The sequence below is a fragment of the Chlorocebus sabaeus genome, chromosome 16 (genome assembly GCF_047675955.1).
Source record: "Chlorocebus sabaeus isolate Y175 chromosome 16, mChlSab1.0.hap1, whole genome shotgun sequence".
Lineage (NCBI taxonomy): Eukaryota > Metazoa > Chordata > Mammalia > Primates > Cercopithecidae > Chlorocebus > Chlorocebus sabaeus.
The window spans coordinates 73,377,212-73,399,748 of record NC_132919.1 but is presented as its reverse complement, the minus strand read 5'-3'; the positions used below and the strand labels follow the sequence as shown (position 1 = coordinate 73,399,748).

General features: G+C 44.2%; 1 protein-coding gene across 2 annotated transcripts in view; it reads left to right on the top strand.

The window, feature by feature from the left end:
• The window catches only part of SOCS7 (suppressor of cytokine signaling 7), a 56,144-nt gene that overhangs the window by 10,032 nt on the left and 23,575 nt on the right, over positions 1-22,537 (top strand). Inside the window, exons 3-7 of one of the 2 annotated variants that reach the window (XM_008012940.3) lie at positions 2,838-2,942; positions 3,390-3,491; positions 4,365-4,495; positions 5,953-6,121; positions 16,121-16,249. In XM_008012940.3, coding sequence (XP_008011131.3) covers positions 2,838-2,942; positions 3,390-3,491; positions 4,365-4,495; positions 5,953-6,121; positions 16,121-16,249 — 636 coding nt within the window. The remainder of the gene's footprint in view (positions 1-2,837; positions 2,943-3,389; positions 3,492-4,364; positions 4,496-5,952; positions 6,122-16,120; positions 16,250-22,537) is intronic. The other variant, XM_008012941.3, reaches the window with a different exon arrangement.

Here is a 22,537-nt window from a genome sequence, read left to right as displayed (position 1 = left end):
TGTTCTTGACTTTGGATGCTTTATAGTTGGAGGTAAAGGCTGCTTGTTGGTAATTGGGTGACCTGGGTGGCCCTAGCAGTTACACAGTGCTTAGCTCAGGGTCATCACATATAAATTAAAACTAGGAATTACAAATTTATGGGCTCACAGTGCATAAAAGACTCTCTAGAAGTCATACAGTTTCTGTCTCTGCTTCCAAGGGAGTTCATGGGTTATCTCATAAAAATGATCCATGATTATCTGGTCTATTTTTGAAGACTTTTTTGGGCAGAGGGGATTACATGAGCTCTTGTCTTTTTAGGGGCTTGTAGTTCCTGCAGCTGTTAGACTTCTTTATTGTATCTAATTTAAGTCTGCCCTCTTGCAGCAGGGAACACAGTTGCTAAACTAGGAAGACTGTAGAATCTCCTTTGGATGATGGGTAACTGCCTTCTCGTTTCGTAGGGAGCTTTTTCAGAGATGGAGACCTTCTATTATGTCAGTCACATGTGAAGCTCCTGCATGAATAAGCTGTAGAAAAGTGGGGCTTTGCCACACTGCCTGTGTCTCAGAAACTGAGTACTTCTCATTGGTTGTGACTGAGAAGCCTTTAAAAAAAATCTGAATCTCAAACTCCTTTGGATATAATGTCCCTCAAAAAGGTGATTGAAAGACATATGATTTGGGAATGGATGCTTCCAGGAAAATGTTAAGCAGGCCAATGAGACCTGCAGCTGGGTAGACTGCTGTGAACTATCAAAACAAGTGAATTGGTACCTGTATAGACATCTACTGTAGTGGAGAAGGAGGTCTCTGTTCTTATCCAAGCCCAGAATTTAAAAATCTTATGTTGTGATAGCATGTCTTTCTAGTTAATAGTTGTTTCCTCCTTAAAGTAAGGAACATGACTGGTTGTGGTCACAGTGGCTTAGGCTTGTAATCCCAGCACTTTGGGAGGTTGAAGTGAGTGGATCACCTGAGGTCAGGAGTTTCAGACTAGCCTGGCCAACATGGTGTGAAACCCCATCTCTACTAAAAATACAAAAAATTAGCTGAGCGTGGTGCCACATACCTTGTGGTCCAACTACTCGGGAGGCTGAGGCAGGAGAATCGCTTGCACCCGAGAGGCTGAGGTTGTAGTGAACAGAGATTTTGCCACTGCACTCCAGCCTGAGTGATAGAGTGAGACTCCGTCTGAAAAAAAAAGGAACGCTACCTACATTTGTGGTTTGAGGTTCAGGTCAGCCTCAGCTCTCTGGAATGACATCCTTTATGTTAAGTGCCCTACCAACAGTCTAGACTGCTCTGGCCTGTCAGGAAACACGCTTGCCTGGCCCCATTGCATTGCTCTGGGCAGCCAGCCTCTCAATTACCAAGCTGTGTGGTGAGTCTGGTACCAGTTTTCTAGAACTTCCACTGATGACTTTTGTTTGTTTATTTTTGACACAGGGCCTCATTTTGTCTCCCAGGCTGGAGTGCAGTGGTGCAGTCTCAGCTTACTGCAGCCTCAACTTCCTAGACCCAAATGATCCTCCCACCTCAGCCTCCAGAATAGCTGGAACTACAGGCATGCACCACCATACCTGACTAATTTTTTTATTTTTGTGGAGACAGGGTCTTACTATGTTGCCCAGACTGGTCTTGAACTCCTGAGTGCAAGTGATTTGCCTTGCAGATCAGAACACCTTGACCTCCCAAAGTGTTGGAATTACAGGCGTGAGCCACTGCACCGGGTCTCACTGATGACTTTTGGAAGAGCTTTTCTGTTTATCTTAATTAATATTCAAGACCTTTGTAAAAAAAACTGTGTATTTAGGTTCTGAAAATCCAGTTTCTGTCCTTTTGGTAAATATTGGTCACCTCATTTTCTTAATGGGGAAACATTAAAATACTAGCTGAGGGACTCATTCAGCCCTGAATAAAAAAAAGGTGTTGGAAGGAACACCCTAAGGGCTAAATTAGAGAAATTCTGAGTTCTGACCTGTGGATCAGGCCTGCCAAAATAACCCTATTCCTGGCTATCAGCTTGTGTTAATATTAATAAAATACCCTTCATCCTCTCATGACTCAAGTGGAGAGGGAATAGACAGAGTTGGGTGGCAAGGAGTCTTATATATGGCAGGGAACAGAACTGCATGACATGCTGGGAAGAAGAGAGGCCATGTGCCTCCTCCCACCAACTTCCTATGGAGAAGCTGCCTCTTAGATTACTTGACTTTTGTCTGACTGTGAAAGTAGTTAATTTTTAGGAATATAAATTGTACTTTCGGCCTTTGTAGCCTCAGCTATTAAGAACAGATATCTTATTCAGGTAGATTCTCTTATGCGTGAATACTCTGGAAAATTAAGATATGGACTGCCCTCTAGGAAGAAGTTAGGACTAACATTGGGAACTTTATCTGTATTCCGCTTACCGTGCAGTTCTTAGGTTTTCTGGCCCTTGCTTTCCATGTCTATTTGGGCATATAACAAGCCACTTGGCTTGCTTCCTAAGGCAGAAATTGATACACAGTTCTGAAAAAATAAATGGTGTGGGTTCCATTGGATAAAGAAGACCTCTTGTTTGAGGGTACGTTGTAAGTCAGTGACGGAACCAGAATTAGATGGTTTTCCACTGTCAGTCCCATGGTTTTGTCCTAAAGAATCCTTGACCCTTAACAGGGCCAACGTTTAATGATAGAATTTAAAAATTGACTTCCTGGTGTTGGGGTGATTTCAGCCCTCGGGGCATTAGGTTTTGAGCTTTCTGAGAGCAGCAGATTCCCAGCCTCGCCTGCTTGCCCTTTGCTTCCCTTTGCTTTCTGTGTCAGCTTTGGGCAAGGCGCTTCTGTAACTTGCTTGCTCCATGAATCCCTCAGGTGAAACTGTGTCGCTTGTGGATGTGGACATTTCTCAGCGGGGCCTGACCTCTCCACACCCTCCAACTCCCCCTCCTCCTCCAAGAAGAAGCCTCAGCCTCCTAGGTATAGTTTCTTCCCCTCTCCTCCTTCTTGCCTAGTGGGAGGGTGAGCTCCAGGGACTTGTTCTTTGCTGGGGGCCGACCACGCTTCTGTGTTTCCGATGATGACTTAATTATTTCCTAGCTCTTTCTCAGTACTCCGTCATCTCCCTAAGCAATTAAATGGGTCTCACCTGCATGCTGTAATACTGTGCATATATTAATTCGATTTACATTTATCTTGCCTTGAACCCACTGCTATTGGGCTGCATTAGGAATATCCTTACTACCCTGCTTTCCAAAAGCAAACCAGAGTAAGGTGATTGTTGCCCTCTGTCCAAAAAGACTGGGTGAAGGTTGGGCCATCCTGCCCCAGAGGGCAGCCTGATAGTCCTTCTCCCTCTCCTCTGCCTTCACCGTGCTCATTCTGTGCTCACATTTCTGAACCTCTTGCTTTTGTTCTCTCTTCTAGATGATATCAGTGGGACGCTGCCTACATCTGTCCTTGTGGCTCCGATGGGGTCTTCCTTGCAGTCTTTCCCCCTACCTCCGCCTCCTCCACCCCATGCCCCAGGTTAGCTTAGTTTAGAGGCAAGACTTGTAAGAGTTGGGAGTACAGAGTGATACTTTGTACCATAGAAGGATGGGAGAAATCTATTTATGGAAATAATAGCTTAGTAGAAAGTTTAACTCTTTTCCCCTTGGCTGTACCAGACTCCTTGGAAATGAGGCCGAGAACTGGTTTTCCTAACCCGTTTTCTTTATGGAGGTCAATCTGATTTTTGTTAGGGATAAAAGACTACTGAATTTTTCATCTCTTTGCTGCTGAGACTGTTTTACAATCCTTGAGTAGATATCACTTAAGAAACTGACTTAATTTCAGGATAGTGAGGTTTAACATGTTGCTGGTTTTCAAGGTTCTGTGGTTATTCTAAGCTTTTAGTATTTACTGCAGCCTTGTAAATAAGTACCAAGCATTCAGTAGCCCACACCTGCTTTGCCAGCTACCAGTACCCAAGGAATAAAATGAATGAAATCAGCATTCTTTTCTACTTGCCTGGCAAAATCATTACTCTTCCTGGGCAAGTAAGCGAGTCACTATTTCCAAGGCTGCCTTATCGGCACTTCACTTCGAGGTGGGAGAAGTTGGAATCGCTGTAGGCTGGTGAAGCCCCTGAAGTAGTCACCTTAGTCAGGTTAGTGAGCAGCTCCCCTCCCCTTTCCTGGGGTTAACTGCCCCCACCCATCCTTCACAGCTTACACAAGGCCACACAGCTTTTTGTTCCAGCCCATCCAGCTCTTTCCCACTGCTTTGGCTTCTACCCTTTCCAGCTTAGCTTCTAATGCCTTGCCCTCTTCAGTTAGCATTTCTGTTTTTGGGGGAGGGTCTATTTGTGGTTGGGAGGAGTGAGGGTAAACAAGTGACCACCACTCTCTTGCCCTGCAGATGCATTTCCCCGGATTGCTCCCATCCGAGCAGCTGAATCCCTGCACAGCCAACCCCCACAGCACCTCCAGTGTCCTCTCTATCGGCCTGACTCGAGCAGCTTTGCAGCCAGCCTTCGAGAGTTGGAGAAGGTAGGTGGTACCTAAGGACTGGCGGGTCACTTCTCCCATTAGCTAAATTCTGTACCTGGGCACACCTTTATTTATTTGTTTATTTATTTTTAGAGACAGGGTCTTGCTCTGTTGCCCAGGCTAGGGGGTGGTGGCGTAATCATAGCTCACTGTAGCCTCGAACTCCTGGGCCAAAGGATCCTTCTGCCTCAGCCTCCCAAGTAGCTAGGACTACAGGCACGCATGACCAAGCCCAGCTAAAACTTATTTATATTTTTTGTAGAGACTGGTCTTGCTTTTTCCCAGGCTGGTCTTGAACTCCTGGACTCAACGTGATCCTCTTGCCTCTGCCTCCCAAAACTCTAGGATTATAGGCATGAGCCACATACCCAGCCCCTATTTATTGTTTTTAGAGGAAGAATAGTTTACTTTCTTCCATCTTTACAGTGACAAAAGCAGTGTGCTACTGCTGTTAATTCCATGAGATATAATAAAATTGAATTTGGGGAAAAAATTTGGACATGATAAAGGTTGTTGGAGAAATGTTTACAGTCTAAGCTGATTTTGATTGATTAACGGACCCAATTCCCTCTTCTTTTCTTGGTAGGGTCTTTGGTAACATAATTGTAGAATTATTATTCTTTGTTGTTGTTTTTTTTTTTTTTGTTGTTGTTGTCTTGTTTTTGGGACTGAGTTTCACTCTTGTCGCCCAGGCTGGAGTGCAATGGTGCGATCTTGGCTTACTGCAACCTCTGCCTCCTGGGTTCAAGCAATTCTCCTGCCTCAGCCTCCTGAGTAGCTGGGATTACAGACGCCCACCACCATGCCCAGCTAATTACTGTATTTTTAGTAGAGATGGGGTTTCACCATGTTGGCCAGGCTTGTCTCGAACTCCTGACCTCAGGTGAGCCATCTGCCTTGGCCTCCCAAAGTGCTGGGATTACAGGTGTAAACCACTGCACCCAGCCTTTTTTTTTTTTTTTGAGACATAGTCTCACTGTGTCACCCAGGCTGGAGTGCAGTGCGGTGGTACAATCCCAGCTCACTGCAACCTCCGCCTCCCAGGTTCAAGCGAGTCTTCTGCCTCAGCCTCCTGAATAGCTGGGATTACTGGCATGTGCCACCAAACCCAGCTAATTTTTGTATTTTTGGTAGAGATGGGGTTTCACCATGTTGGCCAGGCTGGTCTCGAACTCCTGACCTCAAGTGATCCGTCCACCTCAGCCTTCCAAAGTGTTGGAATTACAGGCATGAGCCACAGCTCACGGCCAGAATTATTATTCTGTTACTTTGGAGGGCTAAAAGTATAGTGAGCGTGATGTTCATTGTTAATGGTTGAGACACTTGTAAGTGGCTTTTACCTATTAAAATGTTTTGGAGAGAATGCAGAGGGTTCTCCCATGTTAAGATAGATTGTGCTGAAAACTTTGACATTTCTCTGTCCTGATAACTAGCGGACTGCTTCTTGTCTTTGATAGTGTGGTTGGTATTGGGGGCCAATGAATTGGGAAGATGCAGAGATGAAGCTGAAAGGGAAACCAGATGGTTCTTTCCTGGTACGAGACAGTTCTGATCCTCGTTACATCCTGAGCCTCAGTTTCCGATCGCAGGGTATCACCCACCACACTAGAATGGAGCACTACAGAGGTAAGAGATGCTGATAAGAGAGCCTTCTTCCCCCACTTGCTTTGCTCTGCCCTTGCTGTCTGACTTTTTTGTGGAAGAGATTCATGGGAATGGAACTACGAATAGGGGAAAAATTATCTTAGACTCAGTTGAATATTGATATGGGCACTTGTTTCAGTCACTAGAAGAAATGGAGGGGGTAGGGAAGGGAGAGTAAGGGTTCCATTTAAAAGTCTTGTCAGCAGCATCTTATCTCCTAAATAGGAGGGCCTGAACAAAACTGTTGGAGAGGCTGCCAAGAACTGAGCCAGTAAAACTCTTTAGGTAAAAGGAAAAAAGAACCTAGGACCATTAGGCAAATTCTCACAAGCTTTGTTTGGAATTAAACTTATCATCTAGAGATACTTTGTTAAATCACATATACAAAGAGGAGAATTTAGTGTTGATCCTGTAACTGTTCTGTTCTGAATGTCTCTTTTTTTGAGACGGAGTCTCGCTCTGTCGCCCAGGCTAGAGTGCAGTGGTACAATCTCAGCTCACTGCAACCTCCGCCTCCTGGGTTCAAGTGATTCTCCTGCCTCAGCCTCCCATGTAGCTGGGATTACAGGCCTGTGCAACCACGCTTGGCTAATTTTTGTATTTTTAGTACAAACAGGGTTTTACCATGTTGGCCAGGCTGGTCTCGAACTCCTGACCTCAGGTGATCCACCTGCCTTGGCCTCCCAAAGGGCTGGGATTACAGGTGTGTCTGAATTTCTTTGTCTGATAGTCCCTTTCTCCCATGCAGCATGGTGATAATTTCCTCTTTTTGTCAGTGTTGTAGTCTCTTAGGAAATACTGATTAAAATGCTAAGAGTTTGTGAGATCAACATGCTTTAGACTATCTGCCATCCTCCTAGTGGTACCTCTTCCTTTGTGATCAGGTGGTACTTCATGTGCCAGTCATACCTAAAAGCCGACTTGTTAAACACAGCTCTCTGGATTGACTTGGTATCGAGACATTCTATATTTAACTTGGGCCAGAAACTTGTGATGGTCATTGGTTCCGAGGCTGGGTAATACATCCTTTGTCAAAATACCTGTGTATGCTACAAACTTAAAAAGCATAGAGATCTTTGGGGTGTTTCAGGGATTTGTTTCCCATCCCTCACAATCTTCCCATGGTGGTCAACCTTAAATGAATGCTCTGAGACATTGCATCTGAGGTAAGAGCCTCTGTCCTGCCTCTTTTCAGGCACCACAGCATCTTCCCCACTCTCAGCCCATACTGCCTGGTTCTCTTGTAAGGCAGGAAGTAGCTGTTTAGGTCAGCATAGCTTTGTCCATGGTTTCCTCTGTACCCACTTCTACCTTAGAGATAACATGAAGAGAAAGGAACTTCAATTCAATGACCTGGGAATGAACTAGGTGGGGTAGGTGAGGGGGACTGCCTCCTGTTCTGCTGTTTGTAAAAACGAAAATACACAAGCAAAAAACAAAATATGAAGCAAAGCTTTTCAGAGTGAAGTATTTTGTTAAACCTATTCAAATGACTAGGCCATGGGAATTATAAATAAATACTTGACCTTTAAGTTTTTGATAGGTAAGATACCAGGAATGAGAGGTCTTTCAAATGGTTCTCTGATTCCTTTTTTTTTTTTTGAGATGGAATCTCACTTTGTCACCCAGGCTGGAGTACAGTAGCACAATCTCGGCTTATTGCAGCCTCCGCCTCCTGGGTTCAAGCAATTTCTTTTTTTTTTTTTGAGACAGAGTCTCGCTGTCGCCAGACTGGAGTGCAGTGGCATGATCTCGGCTCACTGCAACCTCCACCTCCCGGGTTCAAGCAATTCTCCTGCCTCAGCCTCCTATGTAGCTGGGATTACAGGCGGCTGCCACTACGCCCAGCTAATTTTTTATATTTTTAATAGAGACTGGGTTTCACTGTGTTGGTCAGGCTGGTCTTGAACTCCTGACCTCATGATTCACCTGCCTTGGCCTCCCAAAGTGGTGGGATTACAGGAGTGAGCCACCATGCCTGGCCGGGTTCAAGCAATTCTTGTACCTCAACCTCCCAAGTAGCTGGGATTACAGGTGTGCACTACCACGACCAACTAATTTTTATATTTTTAGTAGAGACAGGATTTCGCCTTGTTGGCCACGCTGATCTTGACTCCTAGCCTCACGTGATCTGCCTGCCTCGGCTTCCCAAAGTGCTGGGATGACACGTGTGAGCCACCGCACCTGGCCACCAGTTACTTTTTGTTAAAGGGACTTTGCTTCCTTGAATAAGTGGAATTTCTTTTTTTTGAGACAGGGTCTCACCCTGCTGCCCAAGTTGGAAGTTGGAGTGTAGTGGTGAGATCACTCCTTATCGTAGCCTCAACCTCCCAGGTTCAAGTGATCCTCCTATCTCAGCCTTGCTAGTAGGTGGGACTAGAGGTATGCATCATCATGCCCAGCTAATTAAAAAATAATATTTTTTTAGTAGAGACACCGTCTCACTGTGTTGCCCAGGCTGGTCTTGAACTCCTGGACTGGAGCAATTCTACTGCCTTGGCCTCCCAACGTGCTGGGATTATAGACATAAGCCACAGTGCCTGGCCTATAACTGGAATTTTTAATGGAAACCTTGTGGGCCTTTCAGTTACCAGTTTGCAGTGGAGCATTTGTCTCTGTCTTTTTAAAGTTATACTATAAGAGTAGGTAGAGAGACTCAAATCTGCAGTTCTCTTGACTGATTAGTATCCCTTTTTTGTGTTTTGTTTTGTTTTGTTTTTGTTTTGTTTTTTAAAGAGAGGGTCTGGCCCTGTGCCCAGGCTGGAGTGCAGTGCCACGATCTCGGCTCACTGCAATCTCCACCTCCTGAGTTAAGCGATTCTCCTGCTTCAGTCTCCTGAGTAGTTGGGATTACAGATGGGTGCCACCATGCCCAACTAATTTTTTTTTTTTTTTTTTTTTGAGGCAGAGTCTCGCTCTCTTGCCCAGGGGAGTACAGTGGCACTATCTCGGCTCACTGCAACCTCTGCCTCCTGGGTTCGGGCGATTCTCCTGCCTCCGCCTCCTGAGTAGCTCCTGGGCGCATGCCACCACACCTGGCTAATTTTTGTATTTTTAGTAGAGACAGAGTTTCACCATGTTGGCCAGGTTGGCCTCGAACTCCTGACCTCAGGTGATCTGCCCACCTCAGCCTCCCAAAGTGTTGGGATTACTGGCGTGAGCCACCGTGCCTGACCAGGACAGGGATTTTTCTGTTGTCCAGGTTGATCTTGAACTCCTGCACTCAAGCTCTCTGCCCACCTCTGCCTCCCAAAGTGCTGAGATTACAGGTATAAGCCACTGCGCCTGGCCCTTTTTTTTTTTTTTTTTTTTTTTTGTGGGTGATTCCTTTGGAATCTGGTGCTTCATTTTTTTGAGTTTTTTGTTGTTTTATTTTTTTAAGTCATAGGAGTTCAGATTCCCTTTTCCATTTGGGATTTTAAAGTTTGAGGTGGGATCTTTGTAATATGTTGGCATGGGGTTTTACAGTTAAAGAAGGAAAGACTTAGATTTTTATTTTTTGCACTCAACACACACATGAATGAATGAGACCCACAAAACTGCTGTTCCTGTCTTTCCTCGACTATTCCATATGGTCTCTAAGAAGTATATGCAGTTGACCCTTGAACAACCTGGGTTTGAACTGTGCAGGTCTGTTTATACATGGATTTAAAAAAATAAATACATTGGAAAATATTTAGGAGATTTATGACAGTTTGTAAAATCTTACAGATAAACTAGCCTTGAAATATCAAAAAAGTTAAAAAGGTATGTTATGAATGAATAAAGTATATGTGGATACTAGTCTATTTTAACATTTGCTACCATGAAATAAATACAAATCTATTATAAAAAGTTAAAACTTTATCAAAACTTATGCACACAAACCGTACATGGCACCATTCACTGTTGAGAGAAAATGTAAACAAATGTAAAGGTGCGGTATTAAATCATAACTGCATAAAATTAACTGTTACATACTGGATGTACTACTGTAATGTTTCATAGCCAACTCCCTGTTACTACTGTGGTGAGCTCAAGTGTTGCAAGTATCCGCTTAAAATGCTGTGTGACGCTAGTCATCACCACGTGAGCGTTTATCTCTCCAGCTAATTGCGTATCACAGTAAAAATTGATCTCTCATGGTTCTTGTATAGTTTTCATTGTGTTTAGTGCAATACAGTAAACCTTGAATAATACTGTAGGACCCACTAGTGCCACTAGTGTTGCTGGAAGTTCTCCTAAGAAGCAGAGAAAAGTTAGAACATCACAAGAAAAATTGCTCAGTTTGTACATAGTTTGAGGTCTGCAGCTGTGGTGGTTCACTATTTCAAGATAAGTGAATTCAGCATAAGGACTGTTGTAATAAAAGAAAAAAGGCTGGGTGTGGTGGCTCACGCCTGTAATCCCAACACTTTGGGAGGCCAAGGCGGGCGGATCACATGAGGTCGGGAGATCGAGACCAGCCTGACCAACATGGAGAAACCCCATCTTTACTAAAAATAGAAAATTAGCCGGATGTGGTGGCGCATGCCTGTAATCCCAGCTACTCAGGAGGCTGAGGCAGGAGAATTGATTGAACCCAGGAGGCAGAGGTTGTGGTGAGCCGAGATTATGCCATTGCACTGCAGCCTGGGCAACAAGAGCGAAACTCCGTCTCAAAAAAAAAAAAAAAAAAAAGAAAGAAAAGGAAAAGACATTCGTTTGTGAAGCCACTGTTTCTGCTTTCATTTATTGTGAAATACTTTTTAATCTCATAGTGAAAATGCAGCTTTTATATGGGTGCCAGATTGCTACTATAAGAAATGGATACCTTGGCCGGGTGCAGTGGCTCATGCTTGTAATCCCAGCACTTTGGGAGGCTAAGTCGGGAGGATCATTTGAGGGCAGGAGTTCAAGACCAGCCTGGGCAACATAGTGAGATCTAAAATATTTAAAAATTAGCTGGGCATGGTGATGCCTGTCTGTGGTCCTGGCTACTCATGGGGATGAAGTGAGAGGATTACTTGAGCTTAGGAGGTCAAGGCTGCAGTGAGCCATGATTGCTCCACTGCACTCCAGTCTGGGTGACAGAGCAAGATCCTGTCTCAAAAAAGAAAACAGAAAAGCAAAGCATACCTATAGATTAATATGATTTAGGAAAAAGTAAAGTCATTATATGACAACTTAAAGCAAGAGGAAAGTGAAGGAACTAGAGATGGAGAATTTAATTCCGGCAATGGATGGTTTGATAATTTTAGGACAATTTGACTTGAAAAATCGGGAGGCGTAGCTTCTACTGACCAAGAGGCAGCAGACAGGTTCCCAGACACCATGGGGAAAATCATTGAGGAGAAAGGATATCTGCCTGAACAGGTTTTTAATGAAGATGAAAGTGCCCTATTCTGGGGGAAAGAAAATGCCACAAAGGATATTTATTAGTAAGGAAGAGAAGTAAGAACCAGAATTTAAGGCAGGAAAGGGTAGGCTAACTCTCTCGTTTTGTGCAAATGCAATTGGGTTAATAATCAGGACTACCTTTACCTATAAAGCTACAGTCTTTTGGTTGTGCAGCAAGAAGGCATGCACAATGAGAACCTTTTTTTCTGGATTCATTTCATCAGTGCTTTGTCTCTGAAGTCAGGAAGTACCTTGCCAGTAAGGGACTGCCTTTAAAGCTCTTTTGATATTGGTCAATGCCCCTGGCCACCCAGAACCCCATGAGTTCAACACTGAAGGTGTCAAAGTGGTCTGCTTGCCCCTAGACACAATGTCTCTAATTCAGCCTCTAGATCAGGTGGGTCATAAGGACCTTTCACACTCATTGCACTTGGTACTCTATGCAAAGGATTTTAAGTGCTGTGGAAGAAGACACCGATAGAACATCATGAATGTCTGGAAGGATTTCTCCATTGAAGATACCATAGTTGCCCGGGTGGAGTGGCTAACGCCTATAATCCCAGCACTTTGAGAGGCCAAGGTGGGTGGATCACCTGAGGTTAGGAGTGTGAGGCCAGCCTGGCCAATGTGGCAAAACCCCGTCTCTACTAAAAATGCAAAAATTAGCCAGGCCTGGTGGCGCATGCCTATAATCCCAGCTACTTGGGAGGCTGAGGCAGGAGAATCGCTCGAACTTGGGAGGTGGAGGTTACAGTGAGCCAAAATCGCTTCACTGCATTCCAGCCTGGGCGACAGAGTGAGACTCCATCTCAAAAAAAAAAGATGCCGTAGTTGTTATAGAAGAAGTTGTGGGCCAGGTGCAGTGGCTCATGCCTGTAATCCCAGCACTTTGGGAGGCCGAGGTGGGCAGATCACTTGAACCTGGAAGTTAGAGATCAGCCTGGGCAATGTGGTGAAACCACATTTCCACAAAAGATACAAAAATAAGCTGGGCATGGTCATGCATACCTCTAGTCCCAGGTACTTGGGAGGGTCAAAACTGCAGTGAGCGGGTGATCATGCCACTGCACTCCAGCCTGGGCAACAGAGTGTGATCCTGTCTCAAAAGAAAAAGTTGTGAAAGCCATCAAGCCGAAAACAATAAATTCCTGCTGAAGAAAACTGTGTCCAGAAATTATGTGTGACTTCATAGGATCTGTGACAGAGCCAATCAAGGAAATCATGAAAGAGATATGGCAAAAATAGAAGGTAAGGGGTGAAAGATTTCAAGAGAGGGATTTTAGAGAAATTCAAGAACAGCACATCAGAGGAATTAACTGAAGATGACTTGATAGAGATGAGTTCTTCTGAGCCAGTGCCAGATGACGAGGAAGAAGACATAGAAGAAACAGTGCCAGAAAACATTGATGTCAGGCAATCTGGCAGAAGGGTTCAGGTTATTTGAGACTGCTTTTGAGCTATTTTAGACTTGGACCCTTCGATGATATGGGCACTAAAACCAAAGCAAATGGTGGAAGAAGAATTGGTACCATATGGAAACATTTTTAGAGAAATGAAAAACCAAGCCTGAGTGTGGAGGCTCATGCCTGTAATCCCAGCCGTTGGGAGGCCAAGGCAGGAGGATCACTTGAGGCCAGGAGTTCAAGACCAGCCTGGGCTGATAGCTTCAGCTATGCAGGAGGCTAGGCCAGGAGGATCACTTAAACCCAGTAGTTCGAGGATGCAGCGAGCTGTGATCACACCACTGCACTCCAGCCTGGGTGATAGAGTGAGACCCTGTTTCTAAAAAATAGAAAAAGCAAAAAAAGTTAGACAAATTATAACATTTCTATAAATTTATACTATGTGTGCCTTCCTCTCCTGCCTCCCCTTCCACCTTCTCTACCTCTGCCAACCCTGAGACACACTTCTCTTCCTCTTCCTCTTCCTCTTCAGTCTATTTGGTTTGAAGACAATGAGGATGAAGACCTTTATGATGATCCACTTTATGATCACTTTATGATGATCCACTTCCATTTAATCAATAGTAAATATATTTTCTTATTTTCTTAATAGTATTCCTTTTTCTAGCTTAATTGTAAGAATACGGTATATAATACATGTCACATACAAAACATATGTTAATCAACTGTTTATATTATTGGTAAGGTTTTCAGTCAACAGTAGGTTGTTAGTAAAGTTTTTGGGGAGTCAAAAGTTATATGTGGATTTTTTATTTTGGTGGGATTGAGGAGGATGTTGGGCCATTGGGATTGGGTTCATGCCCCCCCGACATTATTCAAGGATCAGTGTACGTACATAAGTCAGTCAGTCCTCACTTAAAGGTCATGAATAGGTTCTTAGAAACTGACTTTATGCAAAATGACGCATAACAAAACCAATTTTTTTTTTTTAAGATGAAGTTTCGCTCTTATTGCCCAGGCTGGAGTGCAATGGTATAGTCTTGGCTTACCGAAACCTCTGCCTCCTGGGTTCAAGCAATTCTCCTGCCTCAGCCTCCCGAGTAGCTGGGATTACAGGCATGCACCACGACGCTCGGCTAATTTTGTATTTTTAGTAGAGATGGGGTTTCTCCACGTTGGTCAGGCTGAAATAAAGACCAAACTTCTACATAAAGACCAAAACACAGCTGGACACAGTGGCTCACGCCTGTAATCCCAGCACTTTGGGAGGCTGAGGTGGGCAGATCACAAGGTCAAGAGATCAAGACCATTCTGGCTAACATGGTGAAACCTCGTCTCTACTAAAAATACAAAAAATTGGCCAGGCGTGGTGGCGGGCACCTGTAGTCCCAGCTACTCAGGAGGCTGAGGCAGGAGAATTGGCGTGAACCTGGGAGGCGGAGCTTGCAGTGAGCTGAGATCTCGCCACTGTACTCCAGCCTGGGTGACAGGGCTAGACTCCATCTCAAAAAAAAAAAAAAGACCAAAACACTTCTAATATTAAACAGTGAAATATATGTAAACTATACACACATGTAAGAAAGATTAATGAAAACAAATTAGATAATCATTTACCCAAGTATTCCAGCTCAGGATCACAAGTGGCCGGAGCCTATCATGGCAGTTCAGGATGCAAGGCAGAACAACTCTGGACAGGACACCATTCCATCGGGGGGTGTATACCCACACACCCACACTCACTCAGACTGACACAGCTTAGCATGCCATTTCACCTTACACACACATCTCTGGGATATGGAAGGAAACCAGCATACCCAGGGAAAACCCATGCAGATGTGCCAACTCCACACAGACAGTTGTCCTGGCCGGAAATCAATTTTTTTTTCTTATCAACATTATAAGGGAACAAGCATGGTGCCTCACACCTGTAATCCCAGCACTTTGGGAGGCCGAGGCAGGTGGATCACTTGAGGTCAGGAGTTCGAGACCAGCCTGACCAATGTGACGAAACCCCGTCTCTACTAAAAATACAAAAATTAGCCAGGCGTGGTGGCAGGTGCCTGTAATCCCAGCTACTCAGGAGTCTGAGGCAGGAGAATCACTTGAACCCAGGAAGTGGAGGTTGCAGTGAGCCAAGATCACGCCAGTGCATTCCAGCCTAGGTGACAGAGCAAGATCCTGTCTTTAAAAAAAAAAAAAAAAAGTTATAAGGAAACAACACTGAACAAAATGTTATTCAAAGACCTGCTTATATGTGTACACACACACACAGTCATACACTGTTTAGCAACATTTTGGTCAATGATAGACTACATATATGACGGTAGTTCTATAAGATTATATTACTGTATTTTTACTGTACTTTTTCTATGTTTAAATATGTTTAGATACATATTTAGATACATATTTAAACATAAATATGTTTAAGTATTCATATACTTACCATTGTGTTAGAGTTGCCTCCAGTATTCAGCACAGTAACATGCTATTCAGGTCTGTAGCCTAGGAGCAATAGGCTCTACCACATAGCCTAGATGTGTAGTAGGCTACACCATCTAGGTTTGGATAAGTCCACTCTGATGTTCGCCTAATGATGCATTTCTCTGAACATATTCCTCTCATTAAGTAATGCACGACTGTACCTATACTTAATATACATAATAAGTACATATATAGAGAGAGAGGAAGTCTCTGATTTAAAGATTAATGTTCATACTTGATGAAAAATTTCATATCTTTTTTTCTGATTTGAAATTATTAAAGGTTGAGTATCCCTAAACTGAAATCCAAAATGCTTAAAAGTCTGAAACTTTTTGCACACTGACATGATGCTCAAAGGAAATGCTCATTGGAGCACTTTGGATTTCAGAGTTTTGGATTAGGGATGTTCAATGGGTAAGTATAATGCAAATATTCCAAAATCTGAAAAAAATCCAAAATCTGAAACACTTCTGGTCTCAAGCATTTCGGATAAGGAGTACTTAACTTGTATTTACTTAACAAAAACTTTGTAAGATCTAATTTATGTCTTACAAAAGGCAACATCTTTTTACAGTTAACTGTGAGATAAGCAGGAACAGGTAGCTTCAGAGACTTTTGAGCCAGCTTGCCCCCAAACTGCCCTCCCAAAAGTGAGAATCATTGTTAAAATATTCAAACCAGCCTCTCCTATCTTCTAAAGTAAGTTTTAAAATTTTTACTTCTTAATTTTCCATGGCAGGAACCTTCAGCCTGTGGTGTCATCCTAAGTTTGAGGACCGCTGTCAATCTGTTGTAGAGTTTATTAAGAGAGCCATTATGCACTCCAAGAATGGAAAGTTTCTCTATTTCTTAAGATCCAGGGTTCCAGGTAAGGCTGTACTTCTGTTAATTATTTAACTTAACTTCGGTATGATCCAGTTTAGTATCAAAAAACACCACCCCCACAAAAGGCCATGGTTAAGCTTCTTTCCCCTGGCTGTTGTAGCCACCACTCCTGGTCCTGTGGTTAATCCCCTGCCTTTGTACGTTAATCTCTCAGCATACTGAGGAAGAATCTTTGCTTCTCTGACCACGTGAATGAGAAAACTGCTTCCACCTCTGATGTCCAGGCATCATGTGAACATTTGACATTTGGAGGTGTCCCTGATCTAGGCATGTCAACATTTATAAGTGAAGGAGAAAGGTGAGAACTCTCAGGTCCTACCCATAGGAATGGGAAAGGTAAGAGAATGTTTACCAGAAAGGCAGGGCGAGTGTCAGGAGGGCTCAGTCTGGCTAGGCGTGGTGGCTCATGCCTGTAATCCTAGCACTTTGAGAGGCCAAGGTGGGAGGATTGCTTGAGCCCAGGAATTTGAGACCCCCATCTCTTTAAAAAATTAGCCAGACATAGTGGTACATGCCGGTAGTTCCAGCTAGTTAGGAGGCTGAGATGGGAGGATCACTTGAGCCCAGGAGGTCAAGGCTGCACTGAGCCGTGATAGTGCCACTGCACTCTAGTCTGGGTGATAGAACAAAACCCTGTCTCCCCCCAAAAAAGAAAAAACAAGGGCCAAATCCAATTGCACATTGCACTCTGTTAGGAAGTATCTGCTGTGGGTTTGCCCATGTTGTACTAAACTTGCTGCTGAACAGTAAATTATTTGTTTTGTATCTTGCCGTCCCTACCATTGATGAATACAAGACCTCTCTCCATTTGGGAGCACTGGGCAGTTGCTATTCTGGCTGGTGTGATTGTATAGTCTTTCTGCCCACTAAGTTAGGGAGGTGTCTGTATAGTTTGTGGAGGGCAAGAGGGGATTCTTTGGAGCAATCGGCCTTTATAGTGTTGGTAAGACAAAACGACAAGGACATTAATATGAGGAACTTGTAAGACACAAACAACTTAAGCCAGGCATGGTGGCTCACACTATAATAATCCCAGTACTTTGGGAGGCTGAGACGGGCAGATTGCTCAAGTCCAGGAGTTCAAGACCAGGCTGGGCAACATGGTGAAACCATATCTCTACAAAATATACAAAAGTTAGCTGGGTGTGATGCCGGGCATCTGTAGTCCCAGCTACTTGGGAGGCTGAGGTGGGAGGATCACTTGAGCCTGGGAGGCAGAGGCTCCAATGAGCCAAGATTAAGCCACAGCACTCCAGCCTGGGTGACACAGTGAGACCCTGTCTCAAAAAAAAAGGCATGGGGTGGTAGCTCACACCTGTAATCCCAGCACTTTGGGAGGCTGAGGAGGGCAGATCACCTGAGGTCAGGAGTTCGAGACAGCCTGGCCAACATGGTGAAACCCCGTTTCTACTAAAAATACAAAAATTAGCCAGGCGTGGTGGCGGGTGCCTGTAATCCCAGCTACTCGGGAGGCTGAAGAGGGAGAATTGCTTGAACCTGGGAAAGCGGAGGTTGCCGTGAGCTGAGATTGCGCCATTGCACTCCAGCCTGGGTGACAGAGCCCAGACTCTTCCCAAAAAAAAAACAAAAACAAAACAAAAAAATAAACAATTTAAAATGAGAACTTCATGCTTTACCATTGAATGAAATTAAGATTCTTAAACAGAATGCCAAGAAATTGGTCTAAACTGTAGGAGCTCAGGGGAGCCTCAGGCAGAAGACTAGGAACAGGATTGAGCCAGGTGACAGGAATGTTTCTTGTAATCTTGGTGATTTAAATAAGGCATGACAGGGTGTGAACTGTATTAATTCTCACTTCATTTAGTTTTGCCTCAGTGCTGTCAACACAGTTGGGTCTTGTGCAGTTGACTTGCTTAAAGGGAAAAGTTAGATTCCTTCCATATAGGAGTTGACTCTGCTTAGCAGTTTTTAAAGTTTTTGGCTTTTTGGGGGGTTTTTATTTAACAAACATTTATTTTGCAATTTATTATTAAAAAAAAAAAGCTACATTTCTGCCTTCAGAGAAGTCATAGTCTCAAAGAGGGGACAGGAAGGAAGACAAAGGTGAGAGCACATGTTCAAGTCAGTATAAAGCATGTGGCGGTGACCAGCAAAATTAGGGTAGTCAGCTCTGCCTGTGGGCAAGTCTGGAAAATCTCAGAGAGTATTCTGGACTCTGGAGCATCACTCTACTGGTAGAATATTGAGAAACTTCGTGGAATATTGGACTCCTCAGATACAGCTTATTTCATTCTACAAATGTACCCTGTCTGCAGATATTTTAACCAAGATTCTTAGCATTGTATTAAGGGCTAGAGTGTATAGTGTTTGCCACTGTTAATATTGAGTGCCTGTTAGATGCCAGGTACTGGCCAGGTTCTTTATTTAAAGATATTGACATTTTTACAACAACCTCAAAGTTAGGTAATACAGATCAATCTATTAAAATAATATGGCCTGGCGCGGTGGCTCACGCCTGTAATCCCAGCACTTTGGGAGTCCGAGGTGGGTGGATCACCTCAGGTCAGGAGTTCGAGACCAGCCTGACCAACACGGTGAAACCTTGCCTCTACTAAAAATACAAAATTATCTGGGCGTGGTGGCGCACGCCTGTAATCCTAGCTACTCCAGCGGCTGAGGCAGGAGAATCGCTTAAAACCCAGGAGGCTGAGGTTGCAGTGAGCTGAGATTGTGCTACTACACTCTAGCCTGGGCCCCCAAGCAAGACTCTGTCTAAAAATAATAATAATAATAATAATGTGTCCAACATGGTGAAACCTCACCTCTACTAAAAATACAAAAATTAGCCAGGCGTGGTGGCGGGTGCCTGTAGTCCCAGCTACTTAGCAGGCTGAAGCAGGAGAATCACTTGAACCTAGGAGGTGGAGGTTGCAGTGAGCCACGATTGCGCCATTGCATTTCAGCCTGGGCAACAGAGGGAGACTCTGTCTCCAAAAAAATAAAATAAAATAAATTTAAAAATAAAATAATACATAAGACTTCATTTTGCCAGTGAGGAAACTGAGGCTGAGGCTCAAAAGTTAGATTATGTACTCTAAAGTTAACTCAGTTGATCAGTGCTGAAGCCAAAATTCAAACCTGGGCCCGACTACAAATCCTTGGCTTTATTTCCCACCAGTCTGTTATTGGAAGAGGTAGTAGTAATCAGATTGAAAGTTTGCTGGCATTTATGGAAACTACCTGAAGAAGGTAGAACCATGTTTATTGGGGGCAGGAGGGTGCAAATGCTCCAGTTAAAGATCTGTGTAGACTTAAAATTGTAATCAAGTTGAGAGGGCAAAGCAGAGTTGTTGCCTCTCAACCCTAAGTGACCTCACTTTGGAGGATAGGGCCAAAGAAGACAAAGCCTTTACCACTGTTTGCTGCCTTCTTTTGCTTATCATAAAGGGGAAGGCATTATATAAGCTTGACTTTATTAGAGGAGAGGATTGGGGTGAGGAAGGAGGTAGGTATTAGCATTTAGGTTGAGCTCTGTTAGTCTGCGTCAAGGATTTTAACTTGATCGATTCAGAAAGGATCCTGTGTGTTCAAACTTTGGAATGATGAAAACTGAACACCTACAAGGAGCCAGGTGTTATTCCATTTAACCAAGTGTTATCCTTTGAGAGGACAGTACAGTCTCCTTTTTTTTTTTTTCTTTTTGGAAAAGCAAAAGAAACTGAGGTCCAGTGAGTTGCAGAGCTAGGATGCGATCTCAGGCTTTTCTGGCTCAGTTCCCAGAGCTGGATGTAGTAGGAAGGTGTTGAGACTGGTGTCAGGCTGGGCATGGTGCCTCATGCGTGTAATCCCAACACTTTGGGAGGCCAAGGTGGGCAGATCGCCTGAGCTCAGGAGTTCAAGACCACCCTGGGCAATATGGTGAAATCCCATCTCTACTAAAATACAAAAAATTAGCTGGGCATGGTGGCACACACCTGTAGTCCTAGCTACTTGGGAGGCTGAGACATGAGAATTGCTTGAGCCCCGGAATTGGAGGTTGCAGTGAGCCAAGATCATGCCACTGCACTCCATCTTGGGCTACGGAGTGAGACTCCATTTCAAAAAAAAAAAAAAGACTGGTGTCAAAGGGATACCAGGGATCACAGGAGTTGCAAAGCTAGGACTAATGGGAAGGTTCTGAGTGGTGACAAATAAGGAACAGAGATAAATTAAGTAGAATAGAATAAATTGAATAATTAGCATCTGGGGGAGGAACCCTTGGTAAAATAATGGTGCCTGAGTTTGGTTTGACCTTATCCCTTCTCATTGTTGTTGTTGTTTTTTTTTTTTAAATGTAAATATATATATAATTTTTTTTAAATTTGAAGTTTGGGGTTATTGTAATACTGAATCCTGGTCCCAGCAGATCTGGGGTCACTGATTACATCTCAGTCTGGCCTCATCCATTTCACAATTATAAACTAAACCCCCGCTGGGCGCAGTGGCTCACACCTGTAGTCCCAGCACTTTGGGAGGCCGAGGTGGCTGGATCACGAGGTCAGGAGTTTGAGACCAGCCTGGCCAATATGGTGAAACCCCGTGTCTACTAAAAATACAAAAGTTAGCTGGGCATGGTGGCAGGCGCCTGTAATCCCAGCTACTCAGGAGGCTAAGGCCAGGAGAATTGCTTGAACCTGGGAGGTGGAGGTTGCAGTGAGCCAAGTCACGCCGCTGCACTCCAGAGACTGTCTCAAAACAAAAACAAAAACAAAAAAAACTAAACCCCTAACACCAGAGAGCAGTGAGAGTGTGACTGATTTCACACAAAACCTCTGATCCTATTAGAGCCAGGCTAAAAGCAAACATACCCTTTTTAATTGAGAGAATCTTCATCTGTAAAGTTCATGAACAAAAAATGTCTTTAAAAAATCATACTTTGATCAGACTTGGTGTCTCACATCTGTAATCCCAGCACTTTGGGAGGTAGAGGTAGAAGGATTGTTTGAGCCCAGGAGTTCTAGACTAGCCTGGATAATAAAGAGAGACCTCATCTCTACAAAAACAAAACAAAACAAAAACAGCCACACGTGGTGGTATGCGCCTTTGGTCCCAGCTGCTTGGGAGGCTGAGGTGGGAGGATCTTTTAGGCCTGGTAGGTCAAGGCCGCAGTGAGCTGTGATTGCGCCACGGCACTCCAGCCTAAGTGACAGAGCGAGACCCTTTTCTCTTTTTTGTTTTTGAGACGGAGTCTCGCTCTGTCACCCAGGCTGGAGTGCAGTGGCTGGATCTCAGCTCACTGCAAGCTCCGCCTCCCGGGTTTACACCATTCTCCTGCCTCAGCCTCCCGAGTAGCTGGGACTACAGGCGCCCACCACCTCGCCCGGCTAGTTTTTTGTGTTTTTTTGGTAGAGACGGGGTTTCACCGCGTTAGTCAGGATGGTCTCGATTTCCTGACCTCGTGATCCGCCCGGCGAGACCCTATCTTAAACAAAAACAAAAACAAAAAACACGCTTTGAGTTGGACAGATCTTTTTTGTTTGTTTTGAGATGGAGTCTCCCCCAGTCACCCAGGCTGGAGTGTAGTGGCATGATCTCGGCTCACTGCAACCTCCTCCACCTCCCAAGTTCAAATGTTTCTCCTTCCTCAGCCTCCCGTACTCGGATGGTATAGGCATCTGCCACCATGCCCAGCTAATTTTTGTATTTTTAGTAGAGATGGGGTTTCACCATGTTGGCCAGGCTGGTCTTGAACTCTTGACCTCATGGTCTGTCTGCTTTGGTCTCCCAAAGTGCTGGGATTACAGGCGTGAGCCACCGCACCCGGCCGAATTGGACAGCTTTTTAAGGAAATTGGTTACTTCCTCTTTTGTAACGCTTGTTAAGTTTATAATTACTTGTTCAGTGACATGTCTTCCCTGTTTATCAGGGTTTCTCAGCTCAGCATTATTGACAGTTTAGGCTGGACAGTTTTTTGTTGTGGGGTCTGTCCTGTGTATTGGAGGAAGCCCTAACTTTTGCCCACTAAATATCAGGAGCACTCACCCACCCCCCCAAAGCTGTGACAATCACATTATGTCTCCATATGTCCCTGGGGGCCAAAATCATACCCAGTTGGGAACCATTGCTATATACCATAGTGGTTAAAAAGTACAGGTTCTGGATCCAGAGCACCGAGTGCTACCCCAAGTCCTGCCAGTTATTAGCTCTGTGATCTTAGGCATGAACTGAACCTCTCTTGCCTCAGTTTCCTCAACAGTAAAATGGGGATGATTATAGTACATAACTTATAGGGTTGTTTTGAGGAATGCAAGAATTAACTCATGTAAAATAT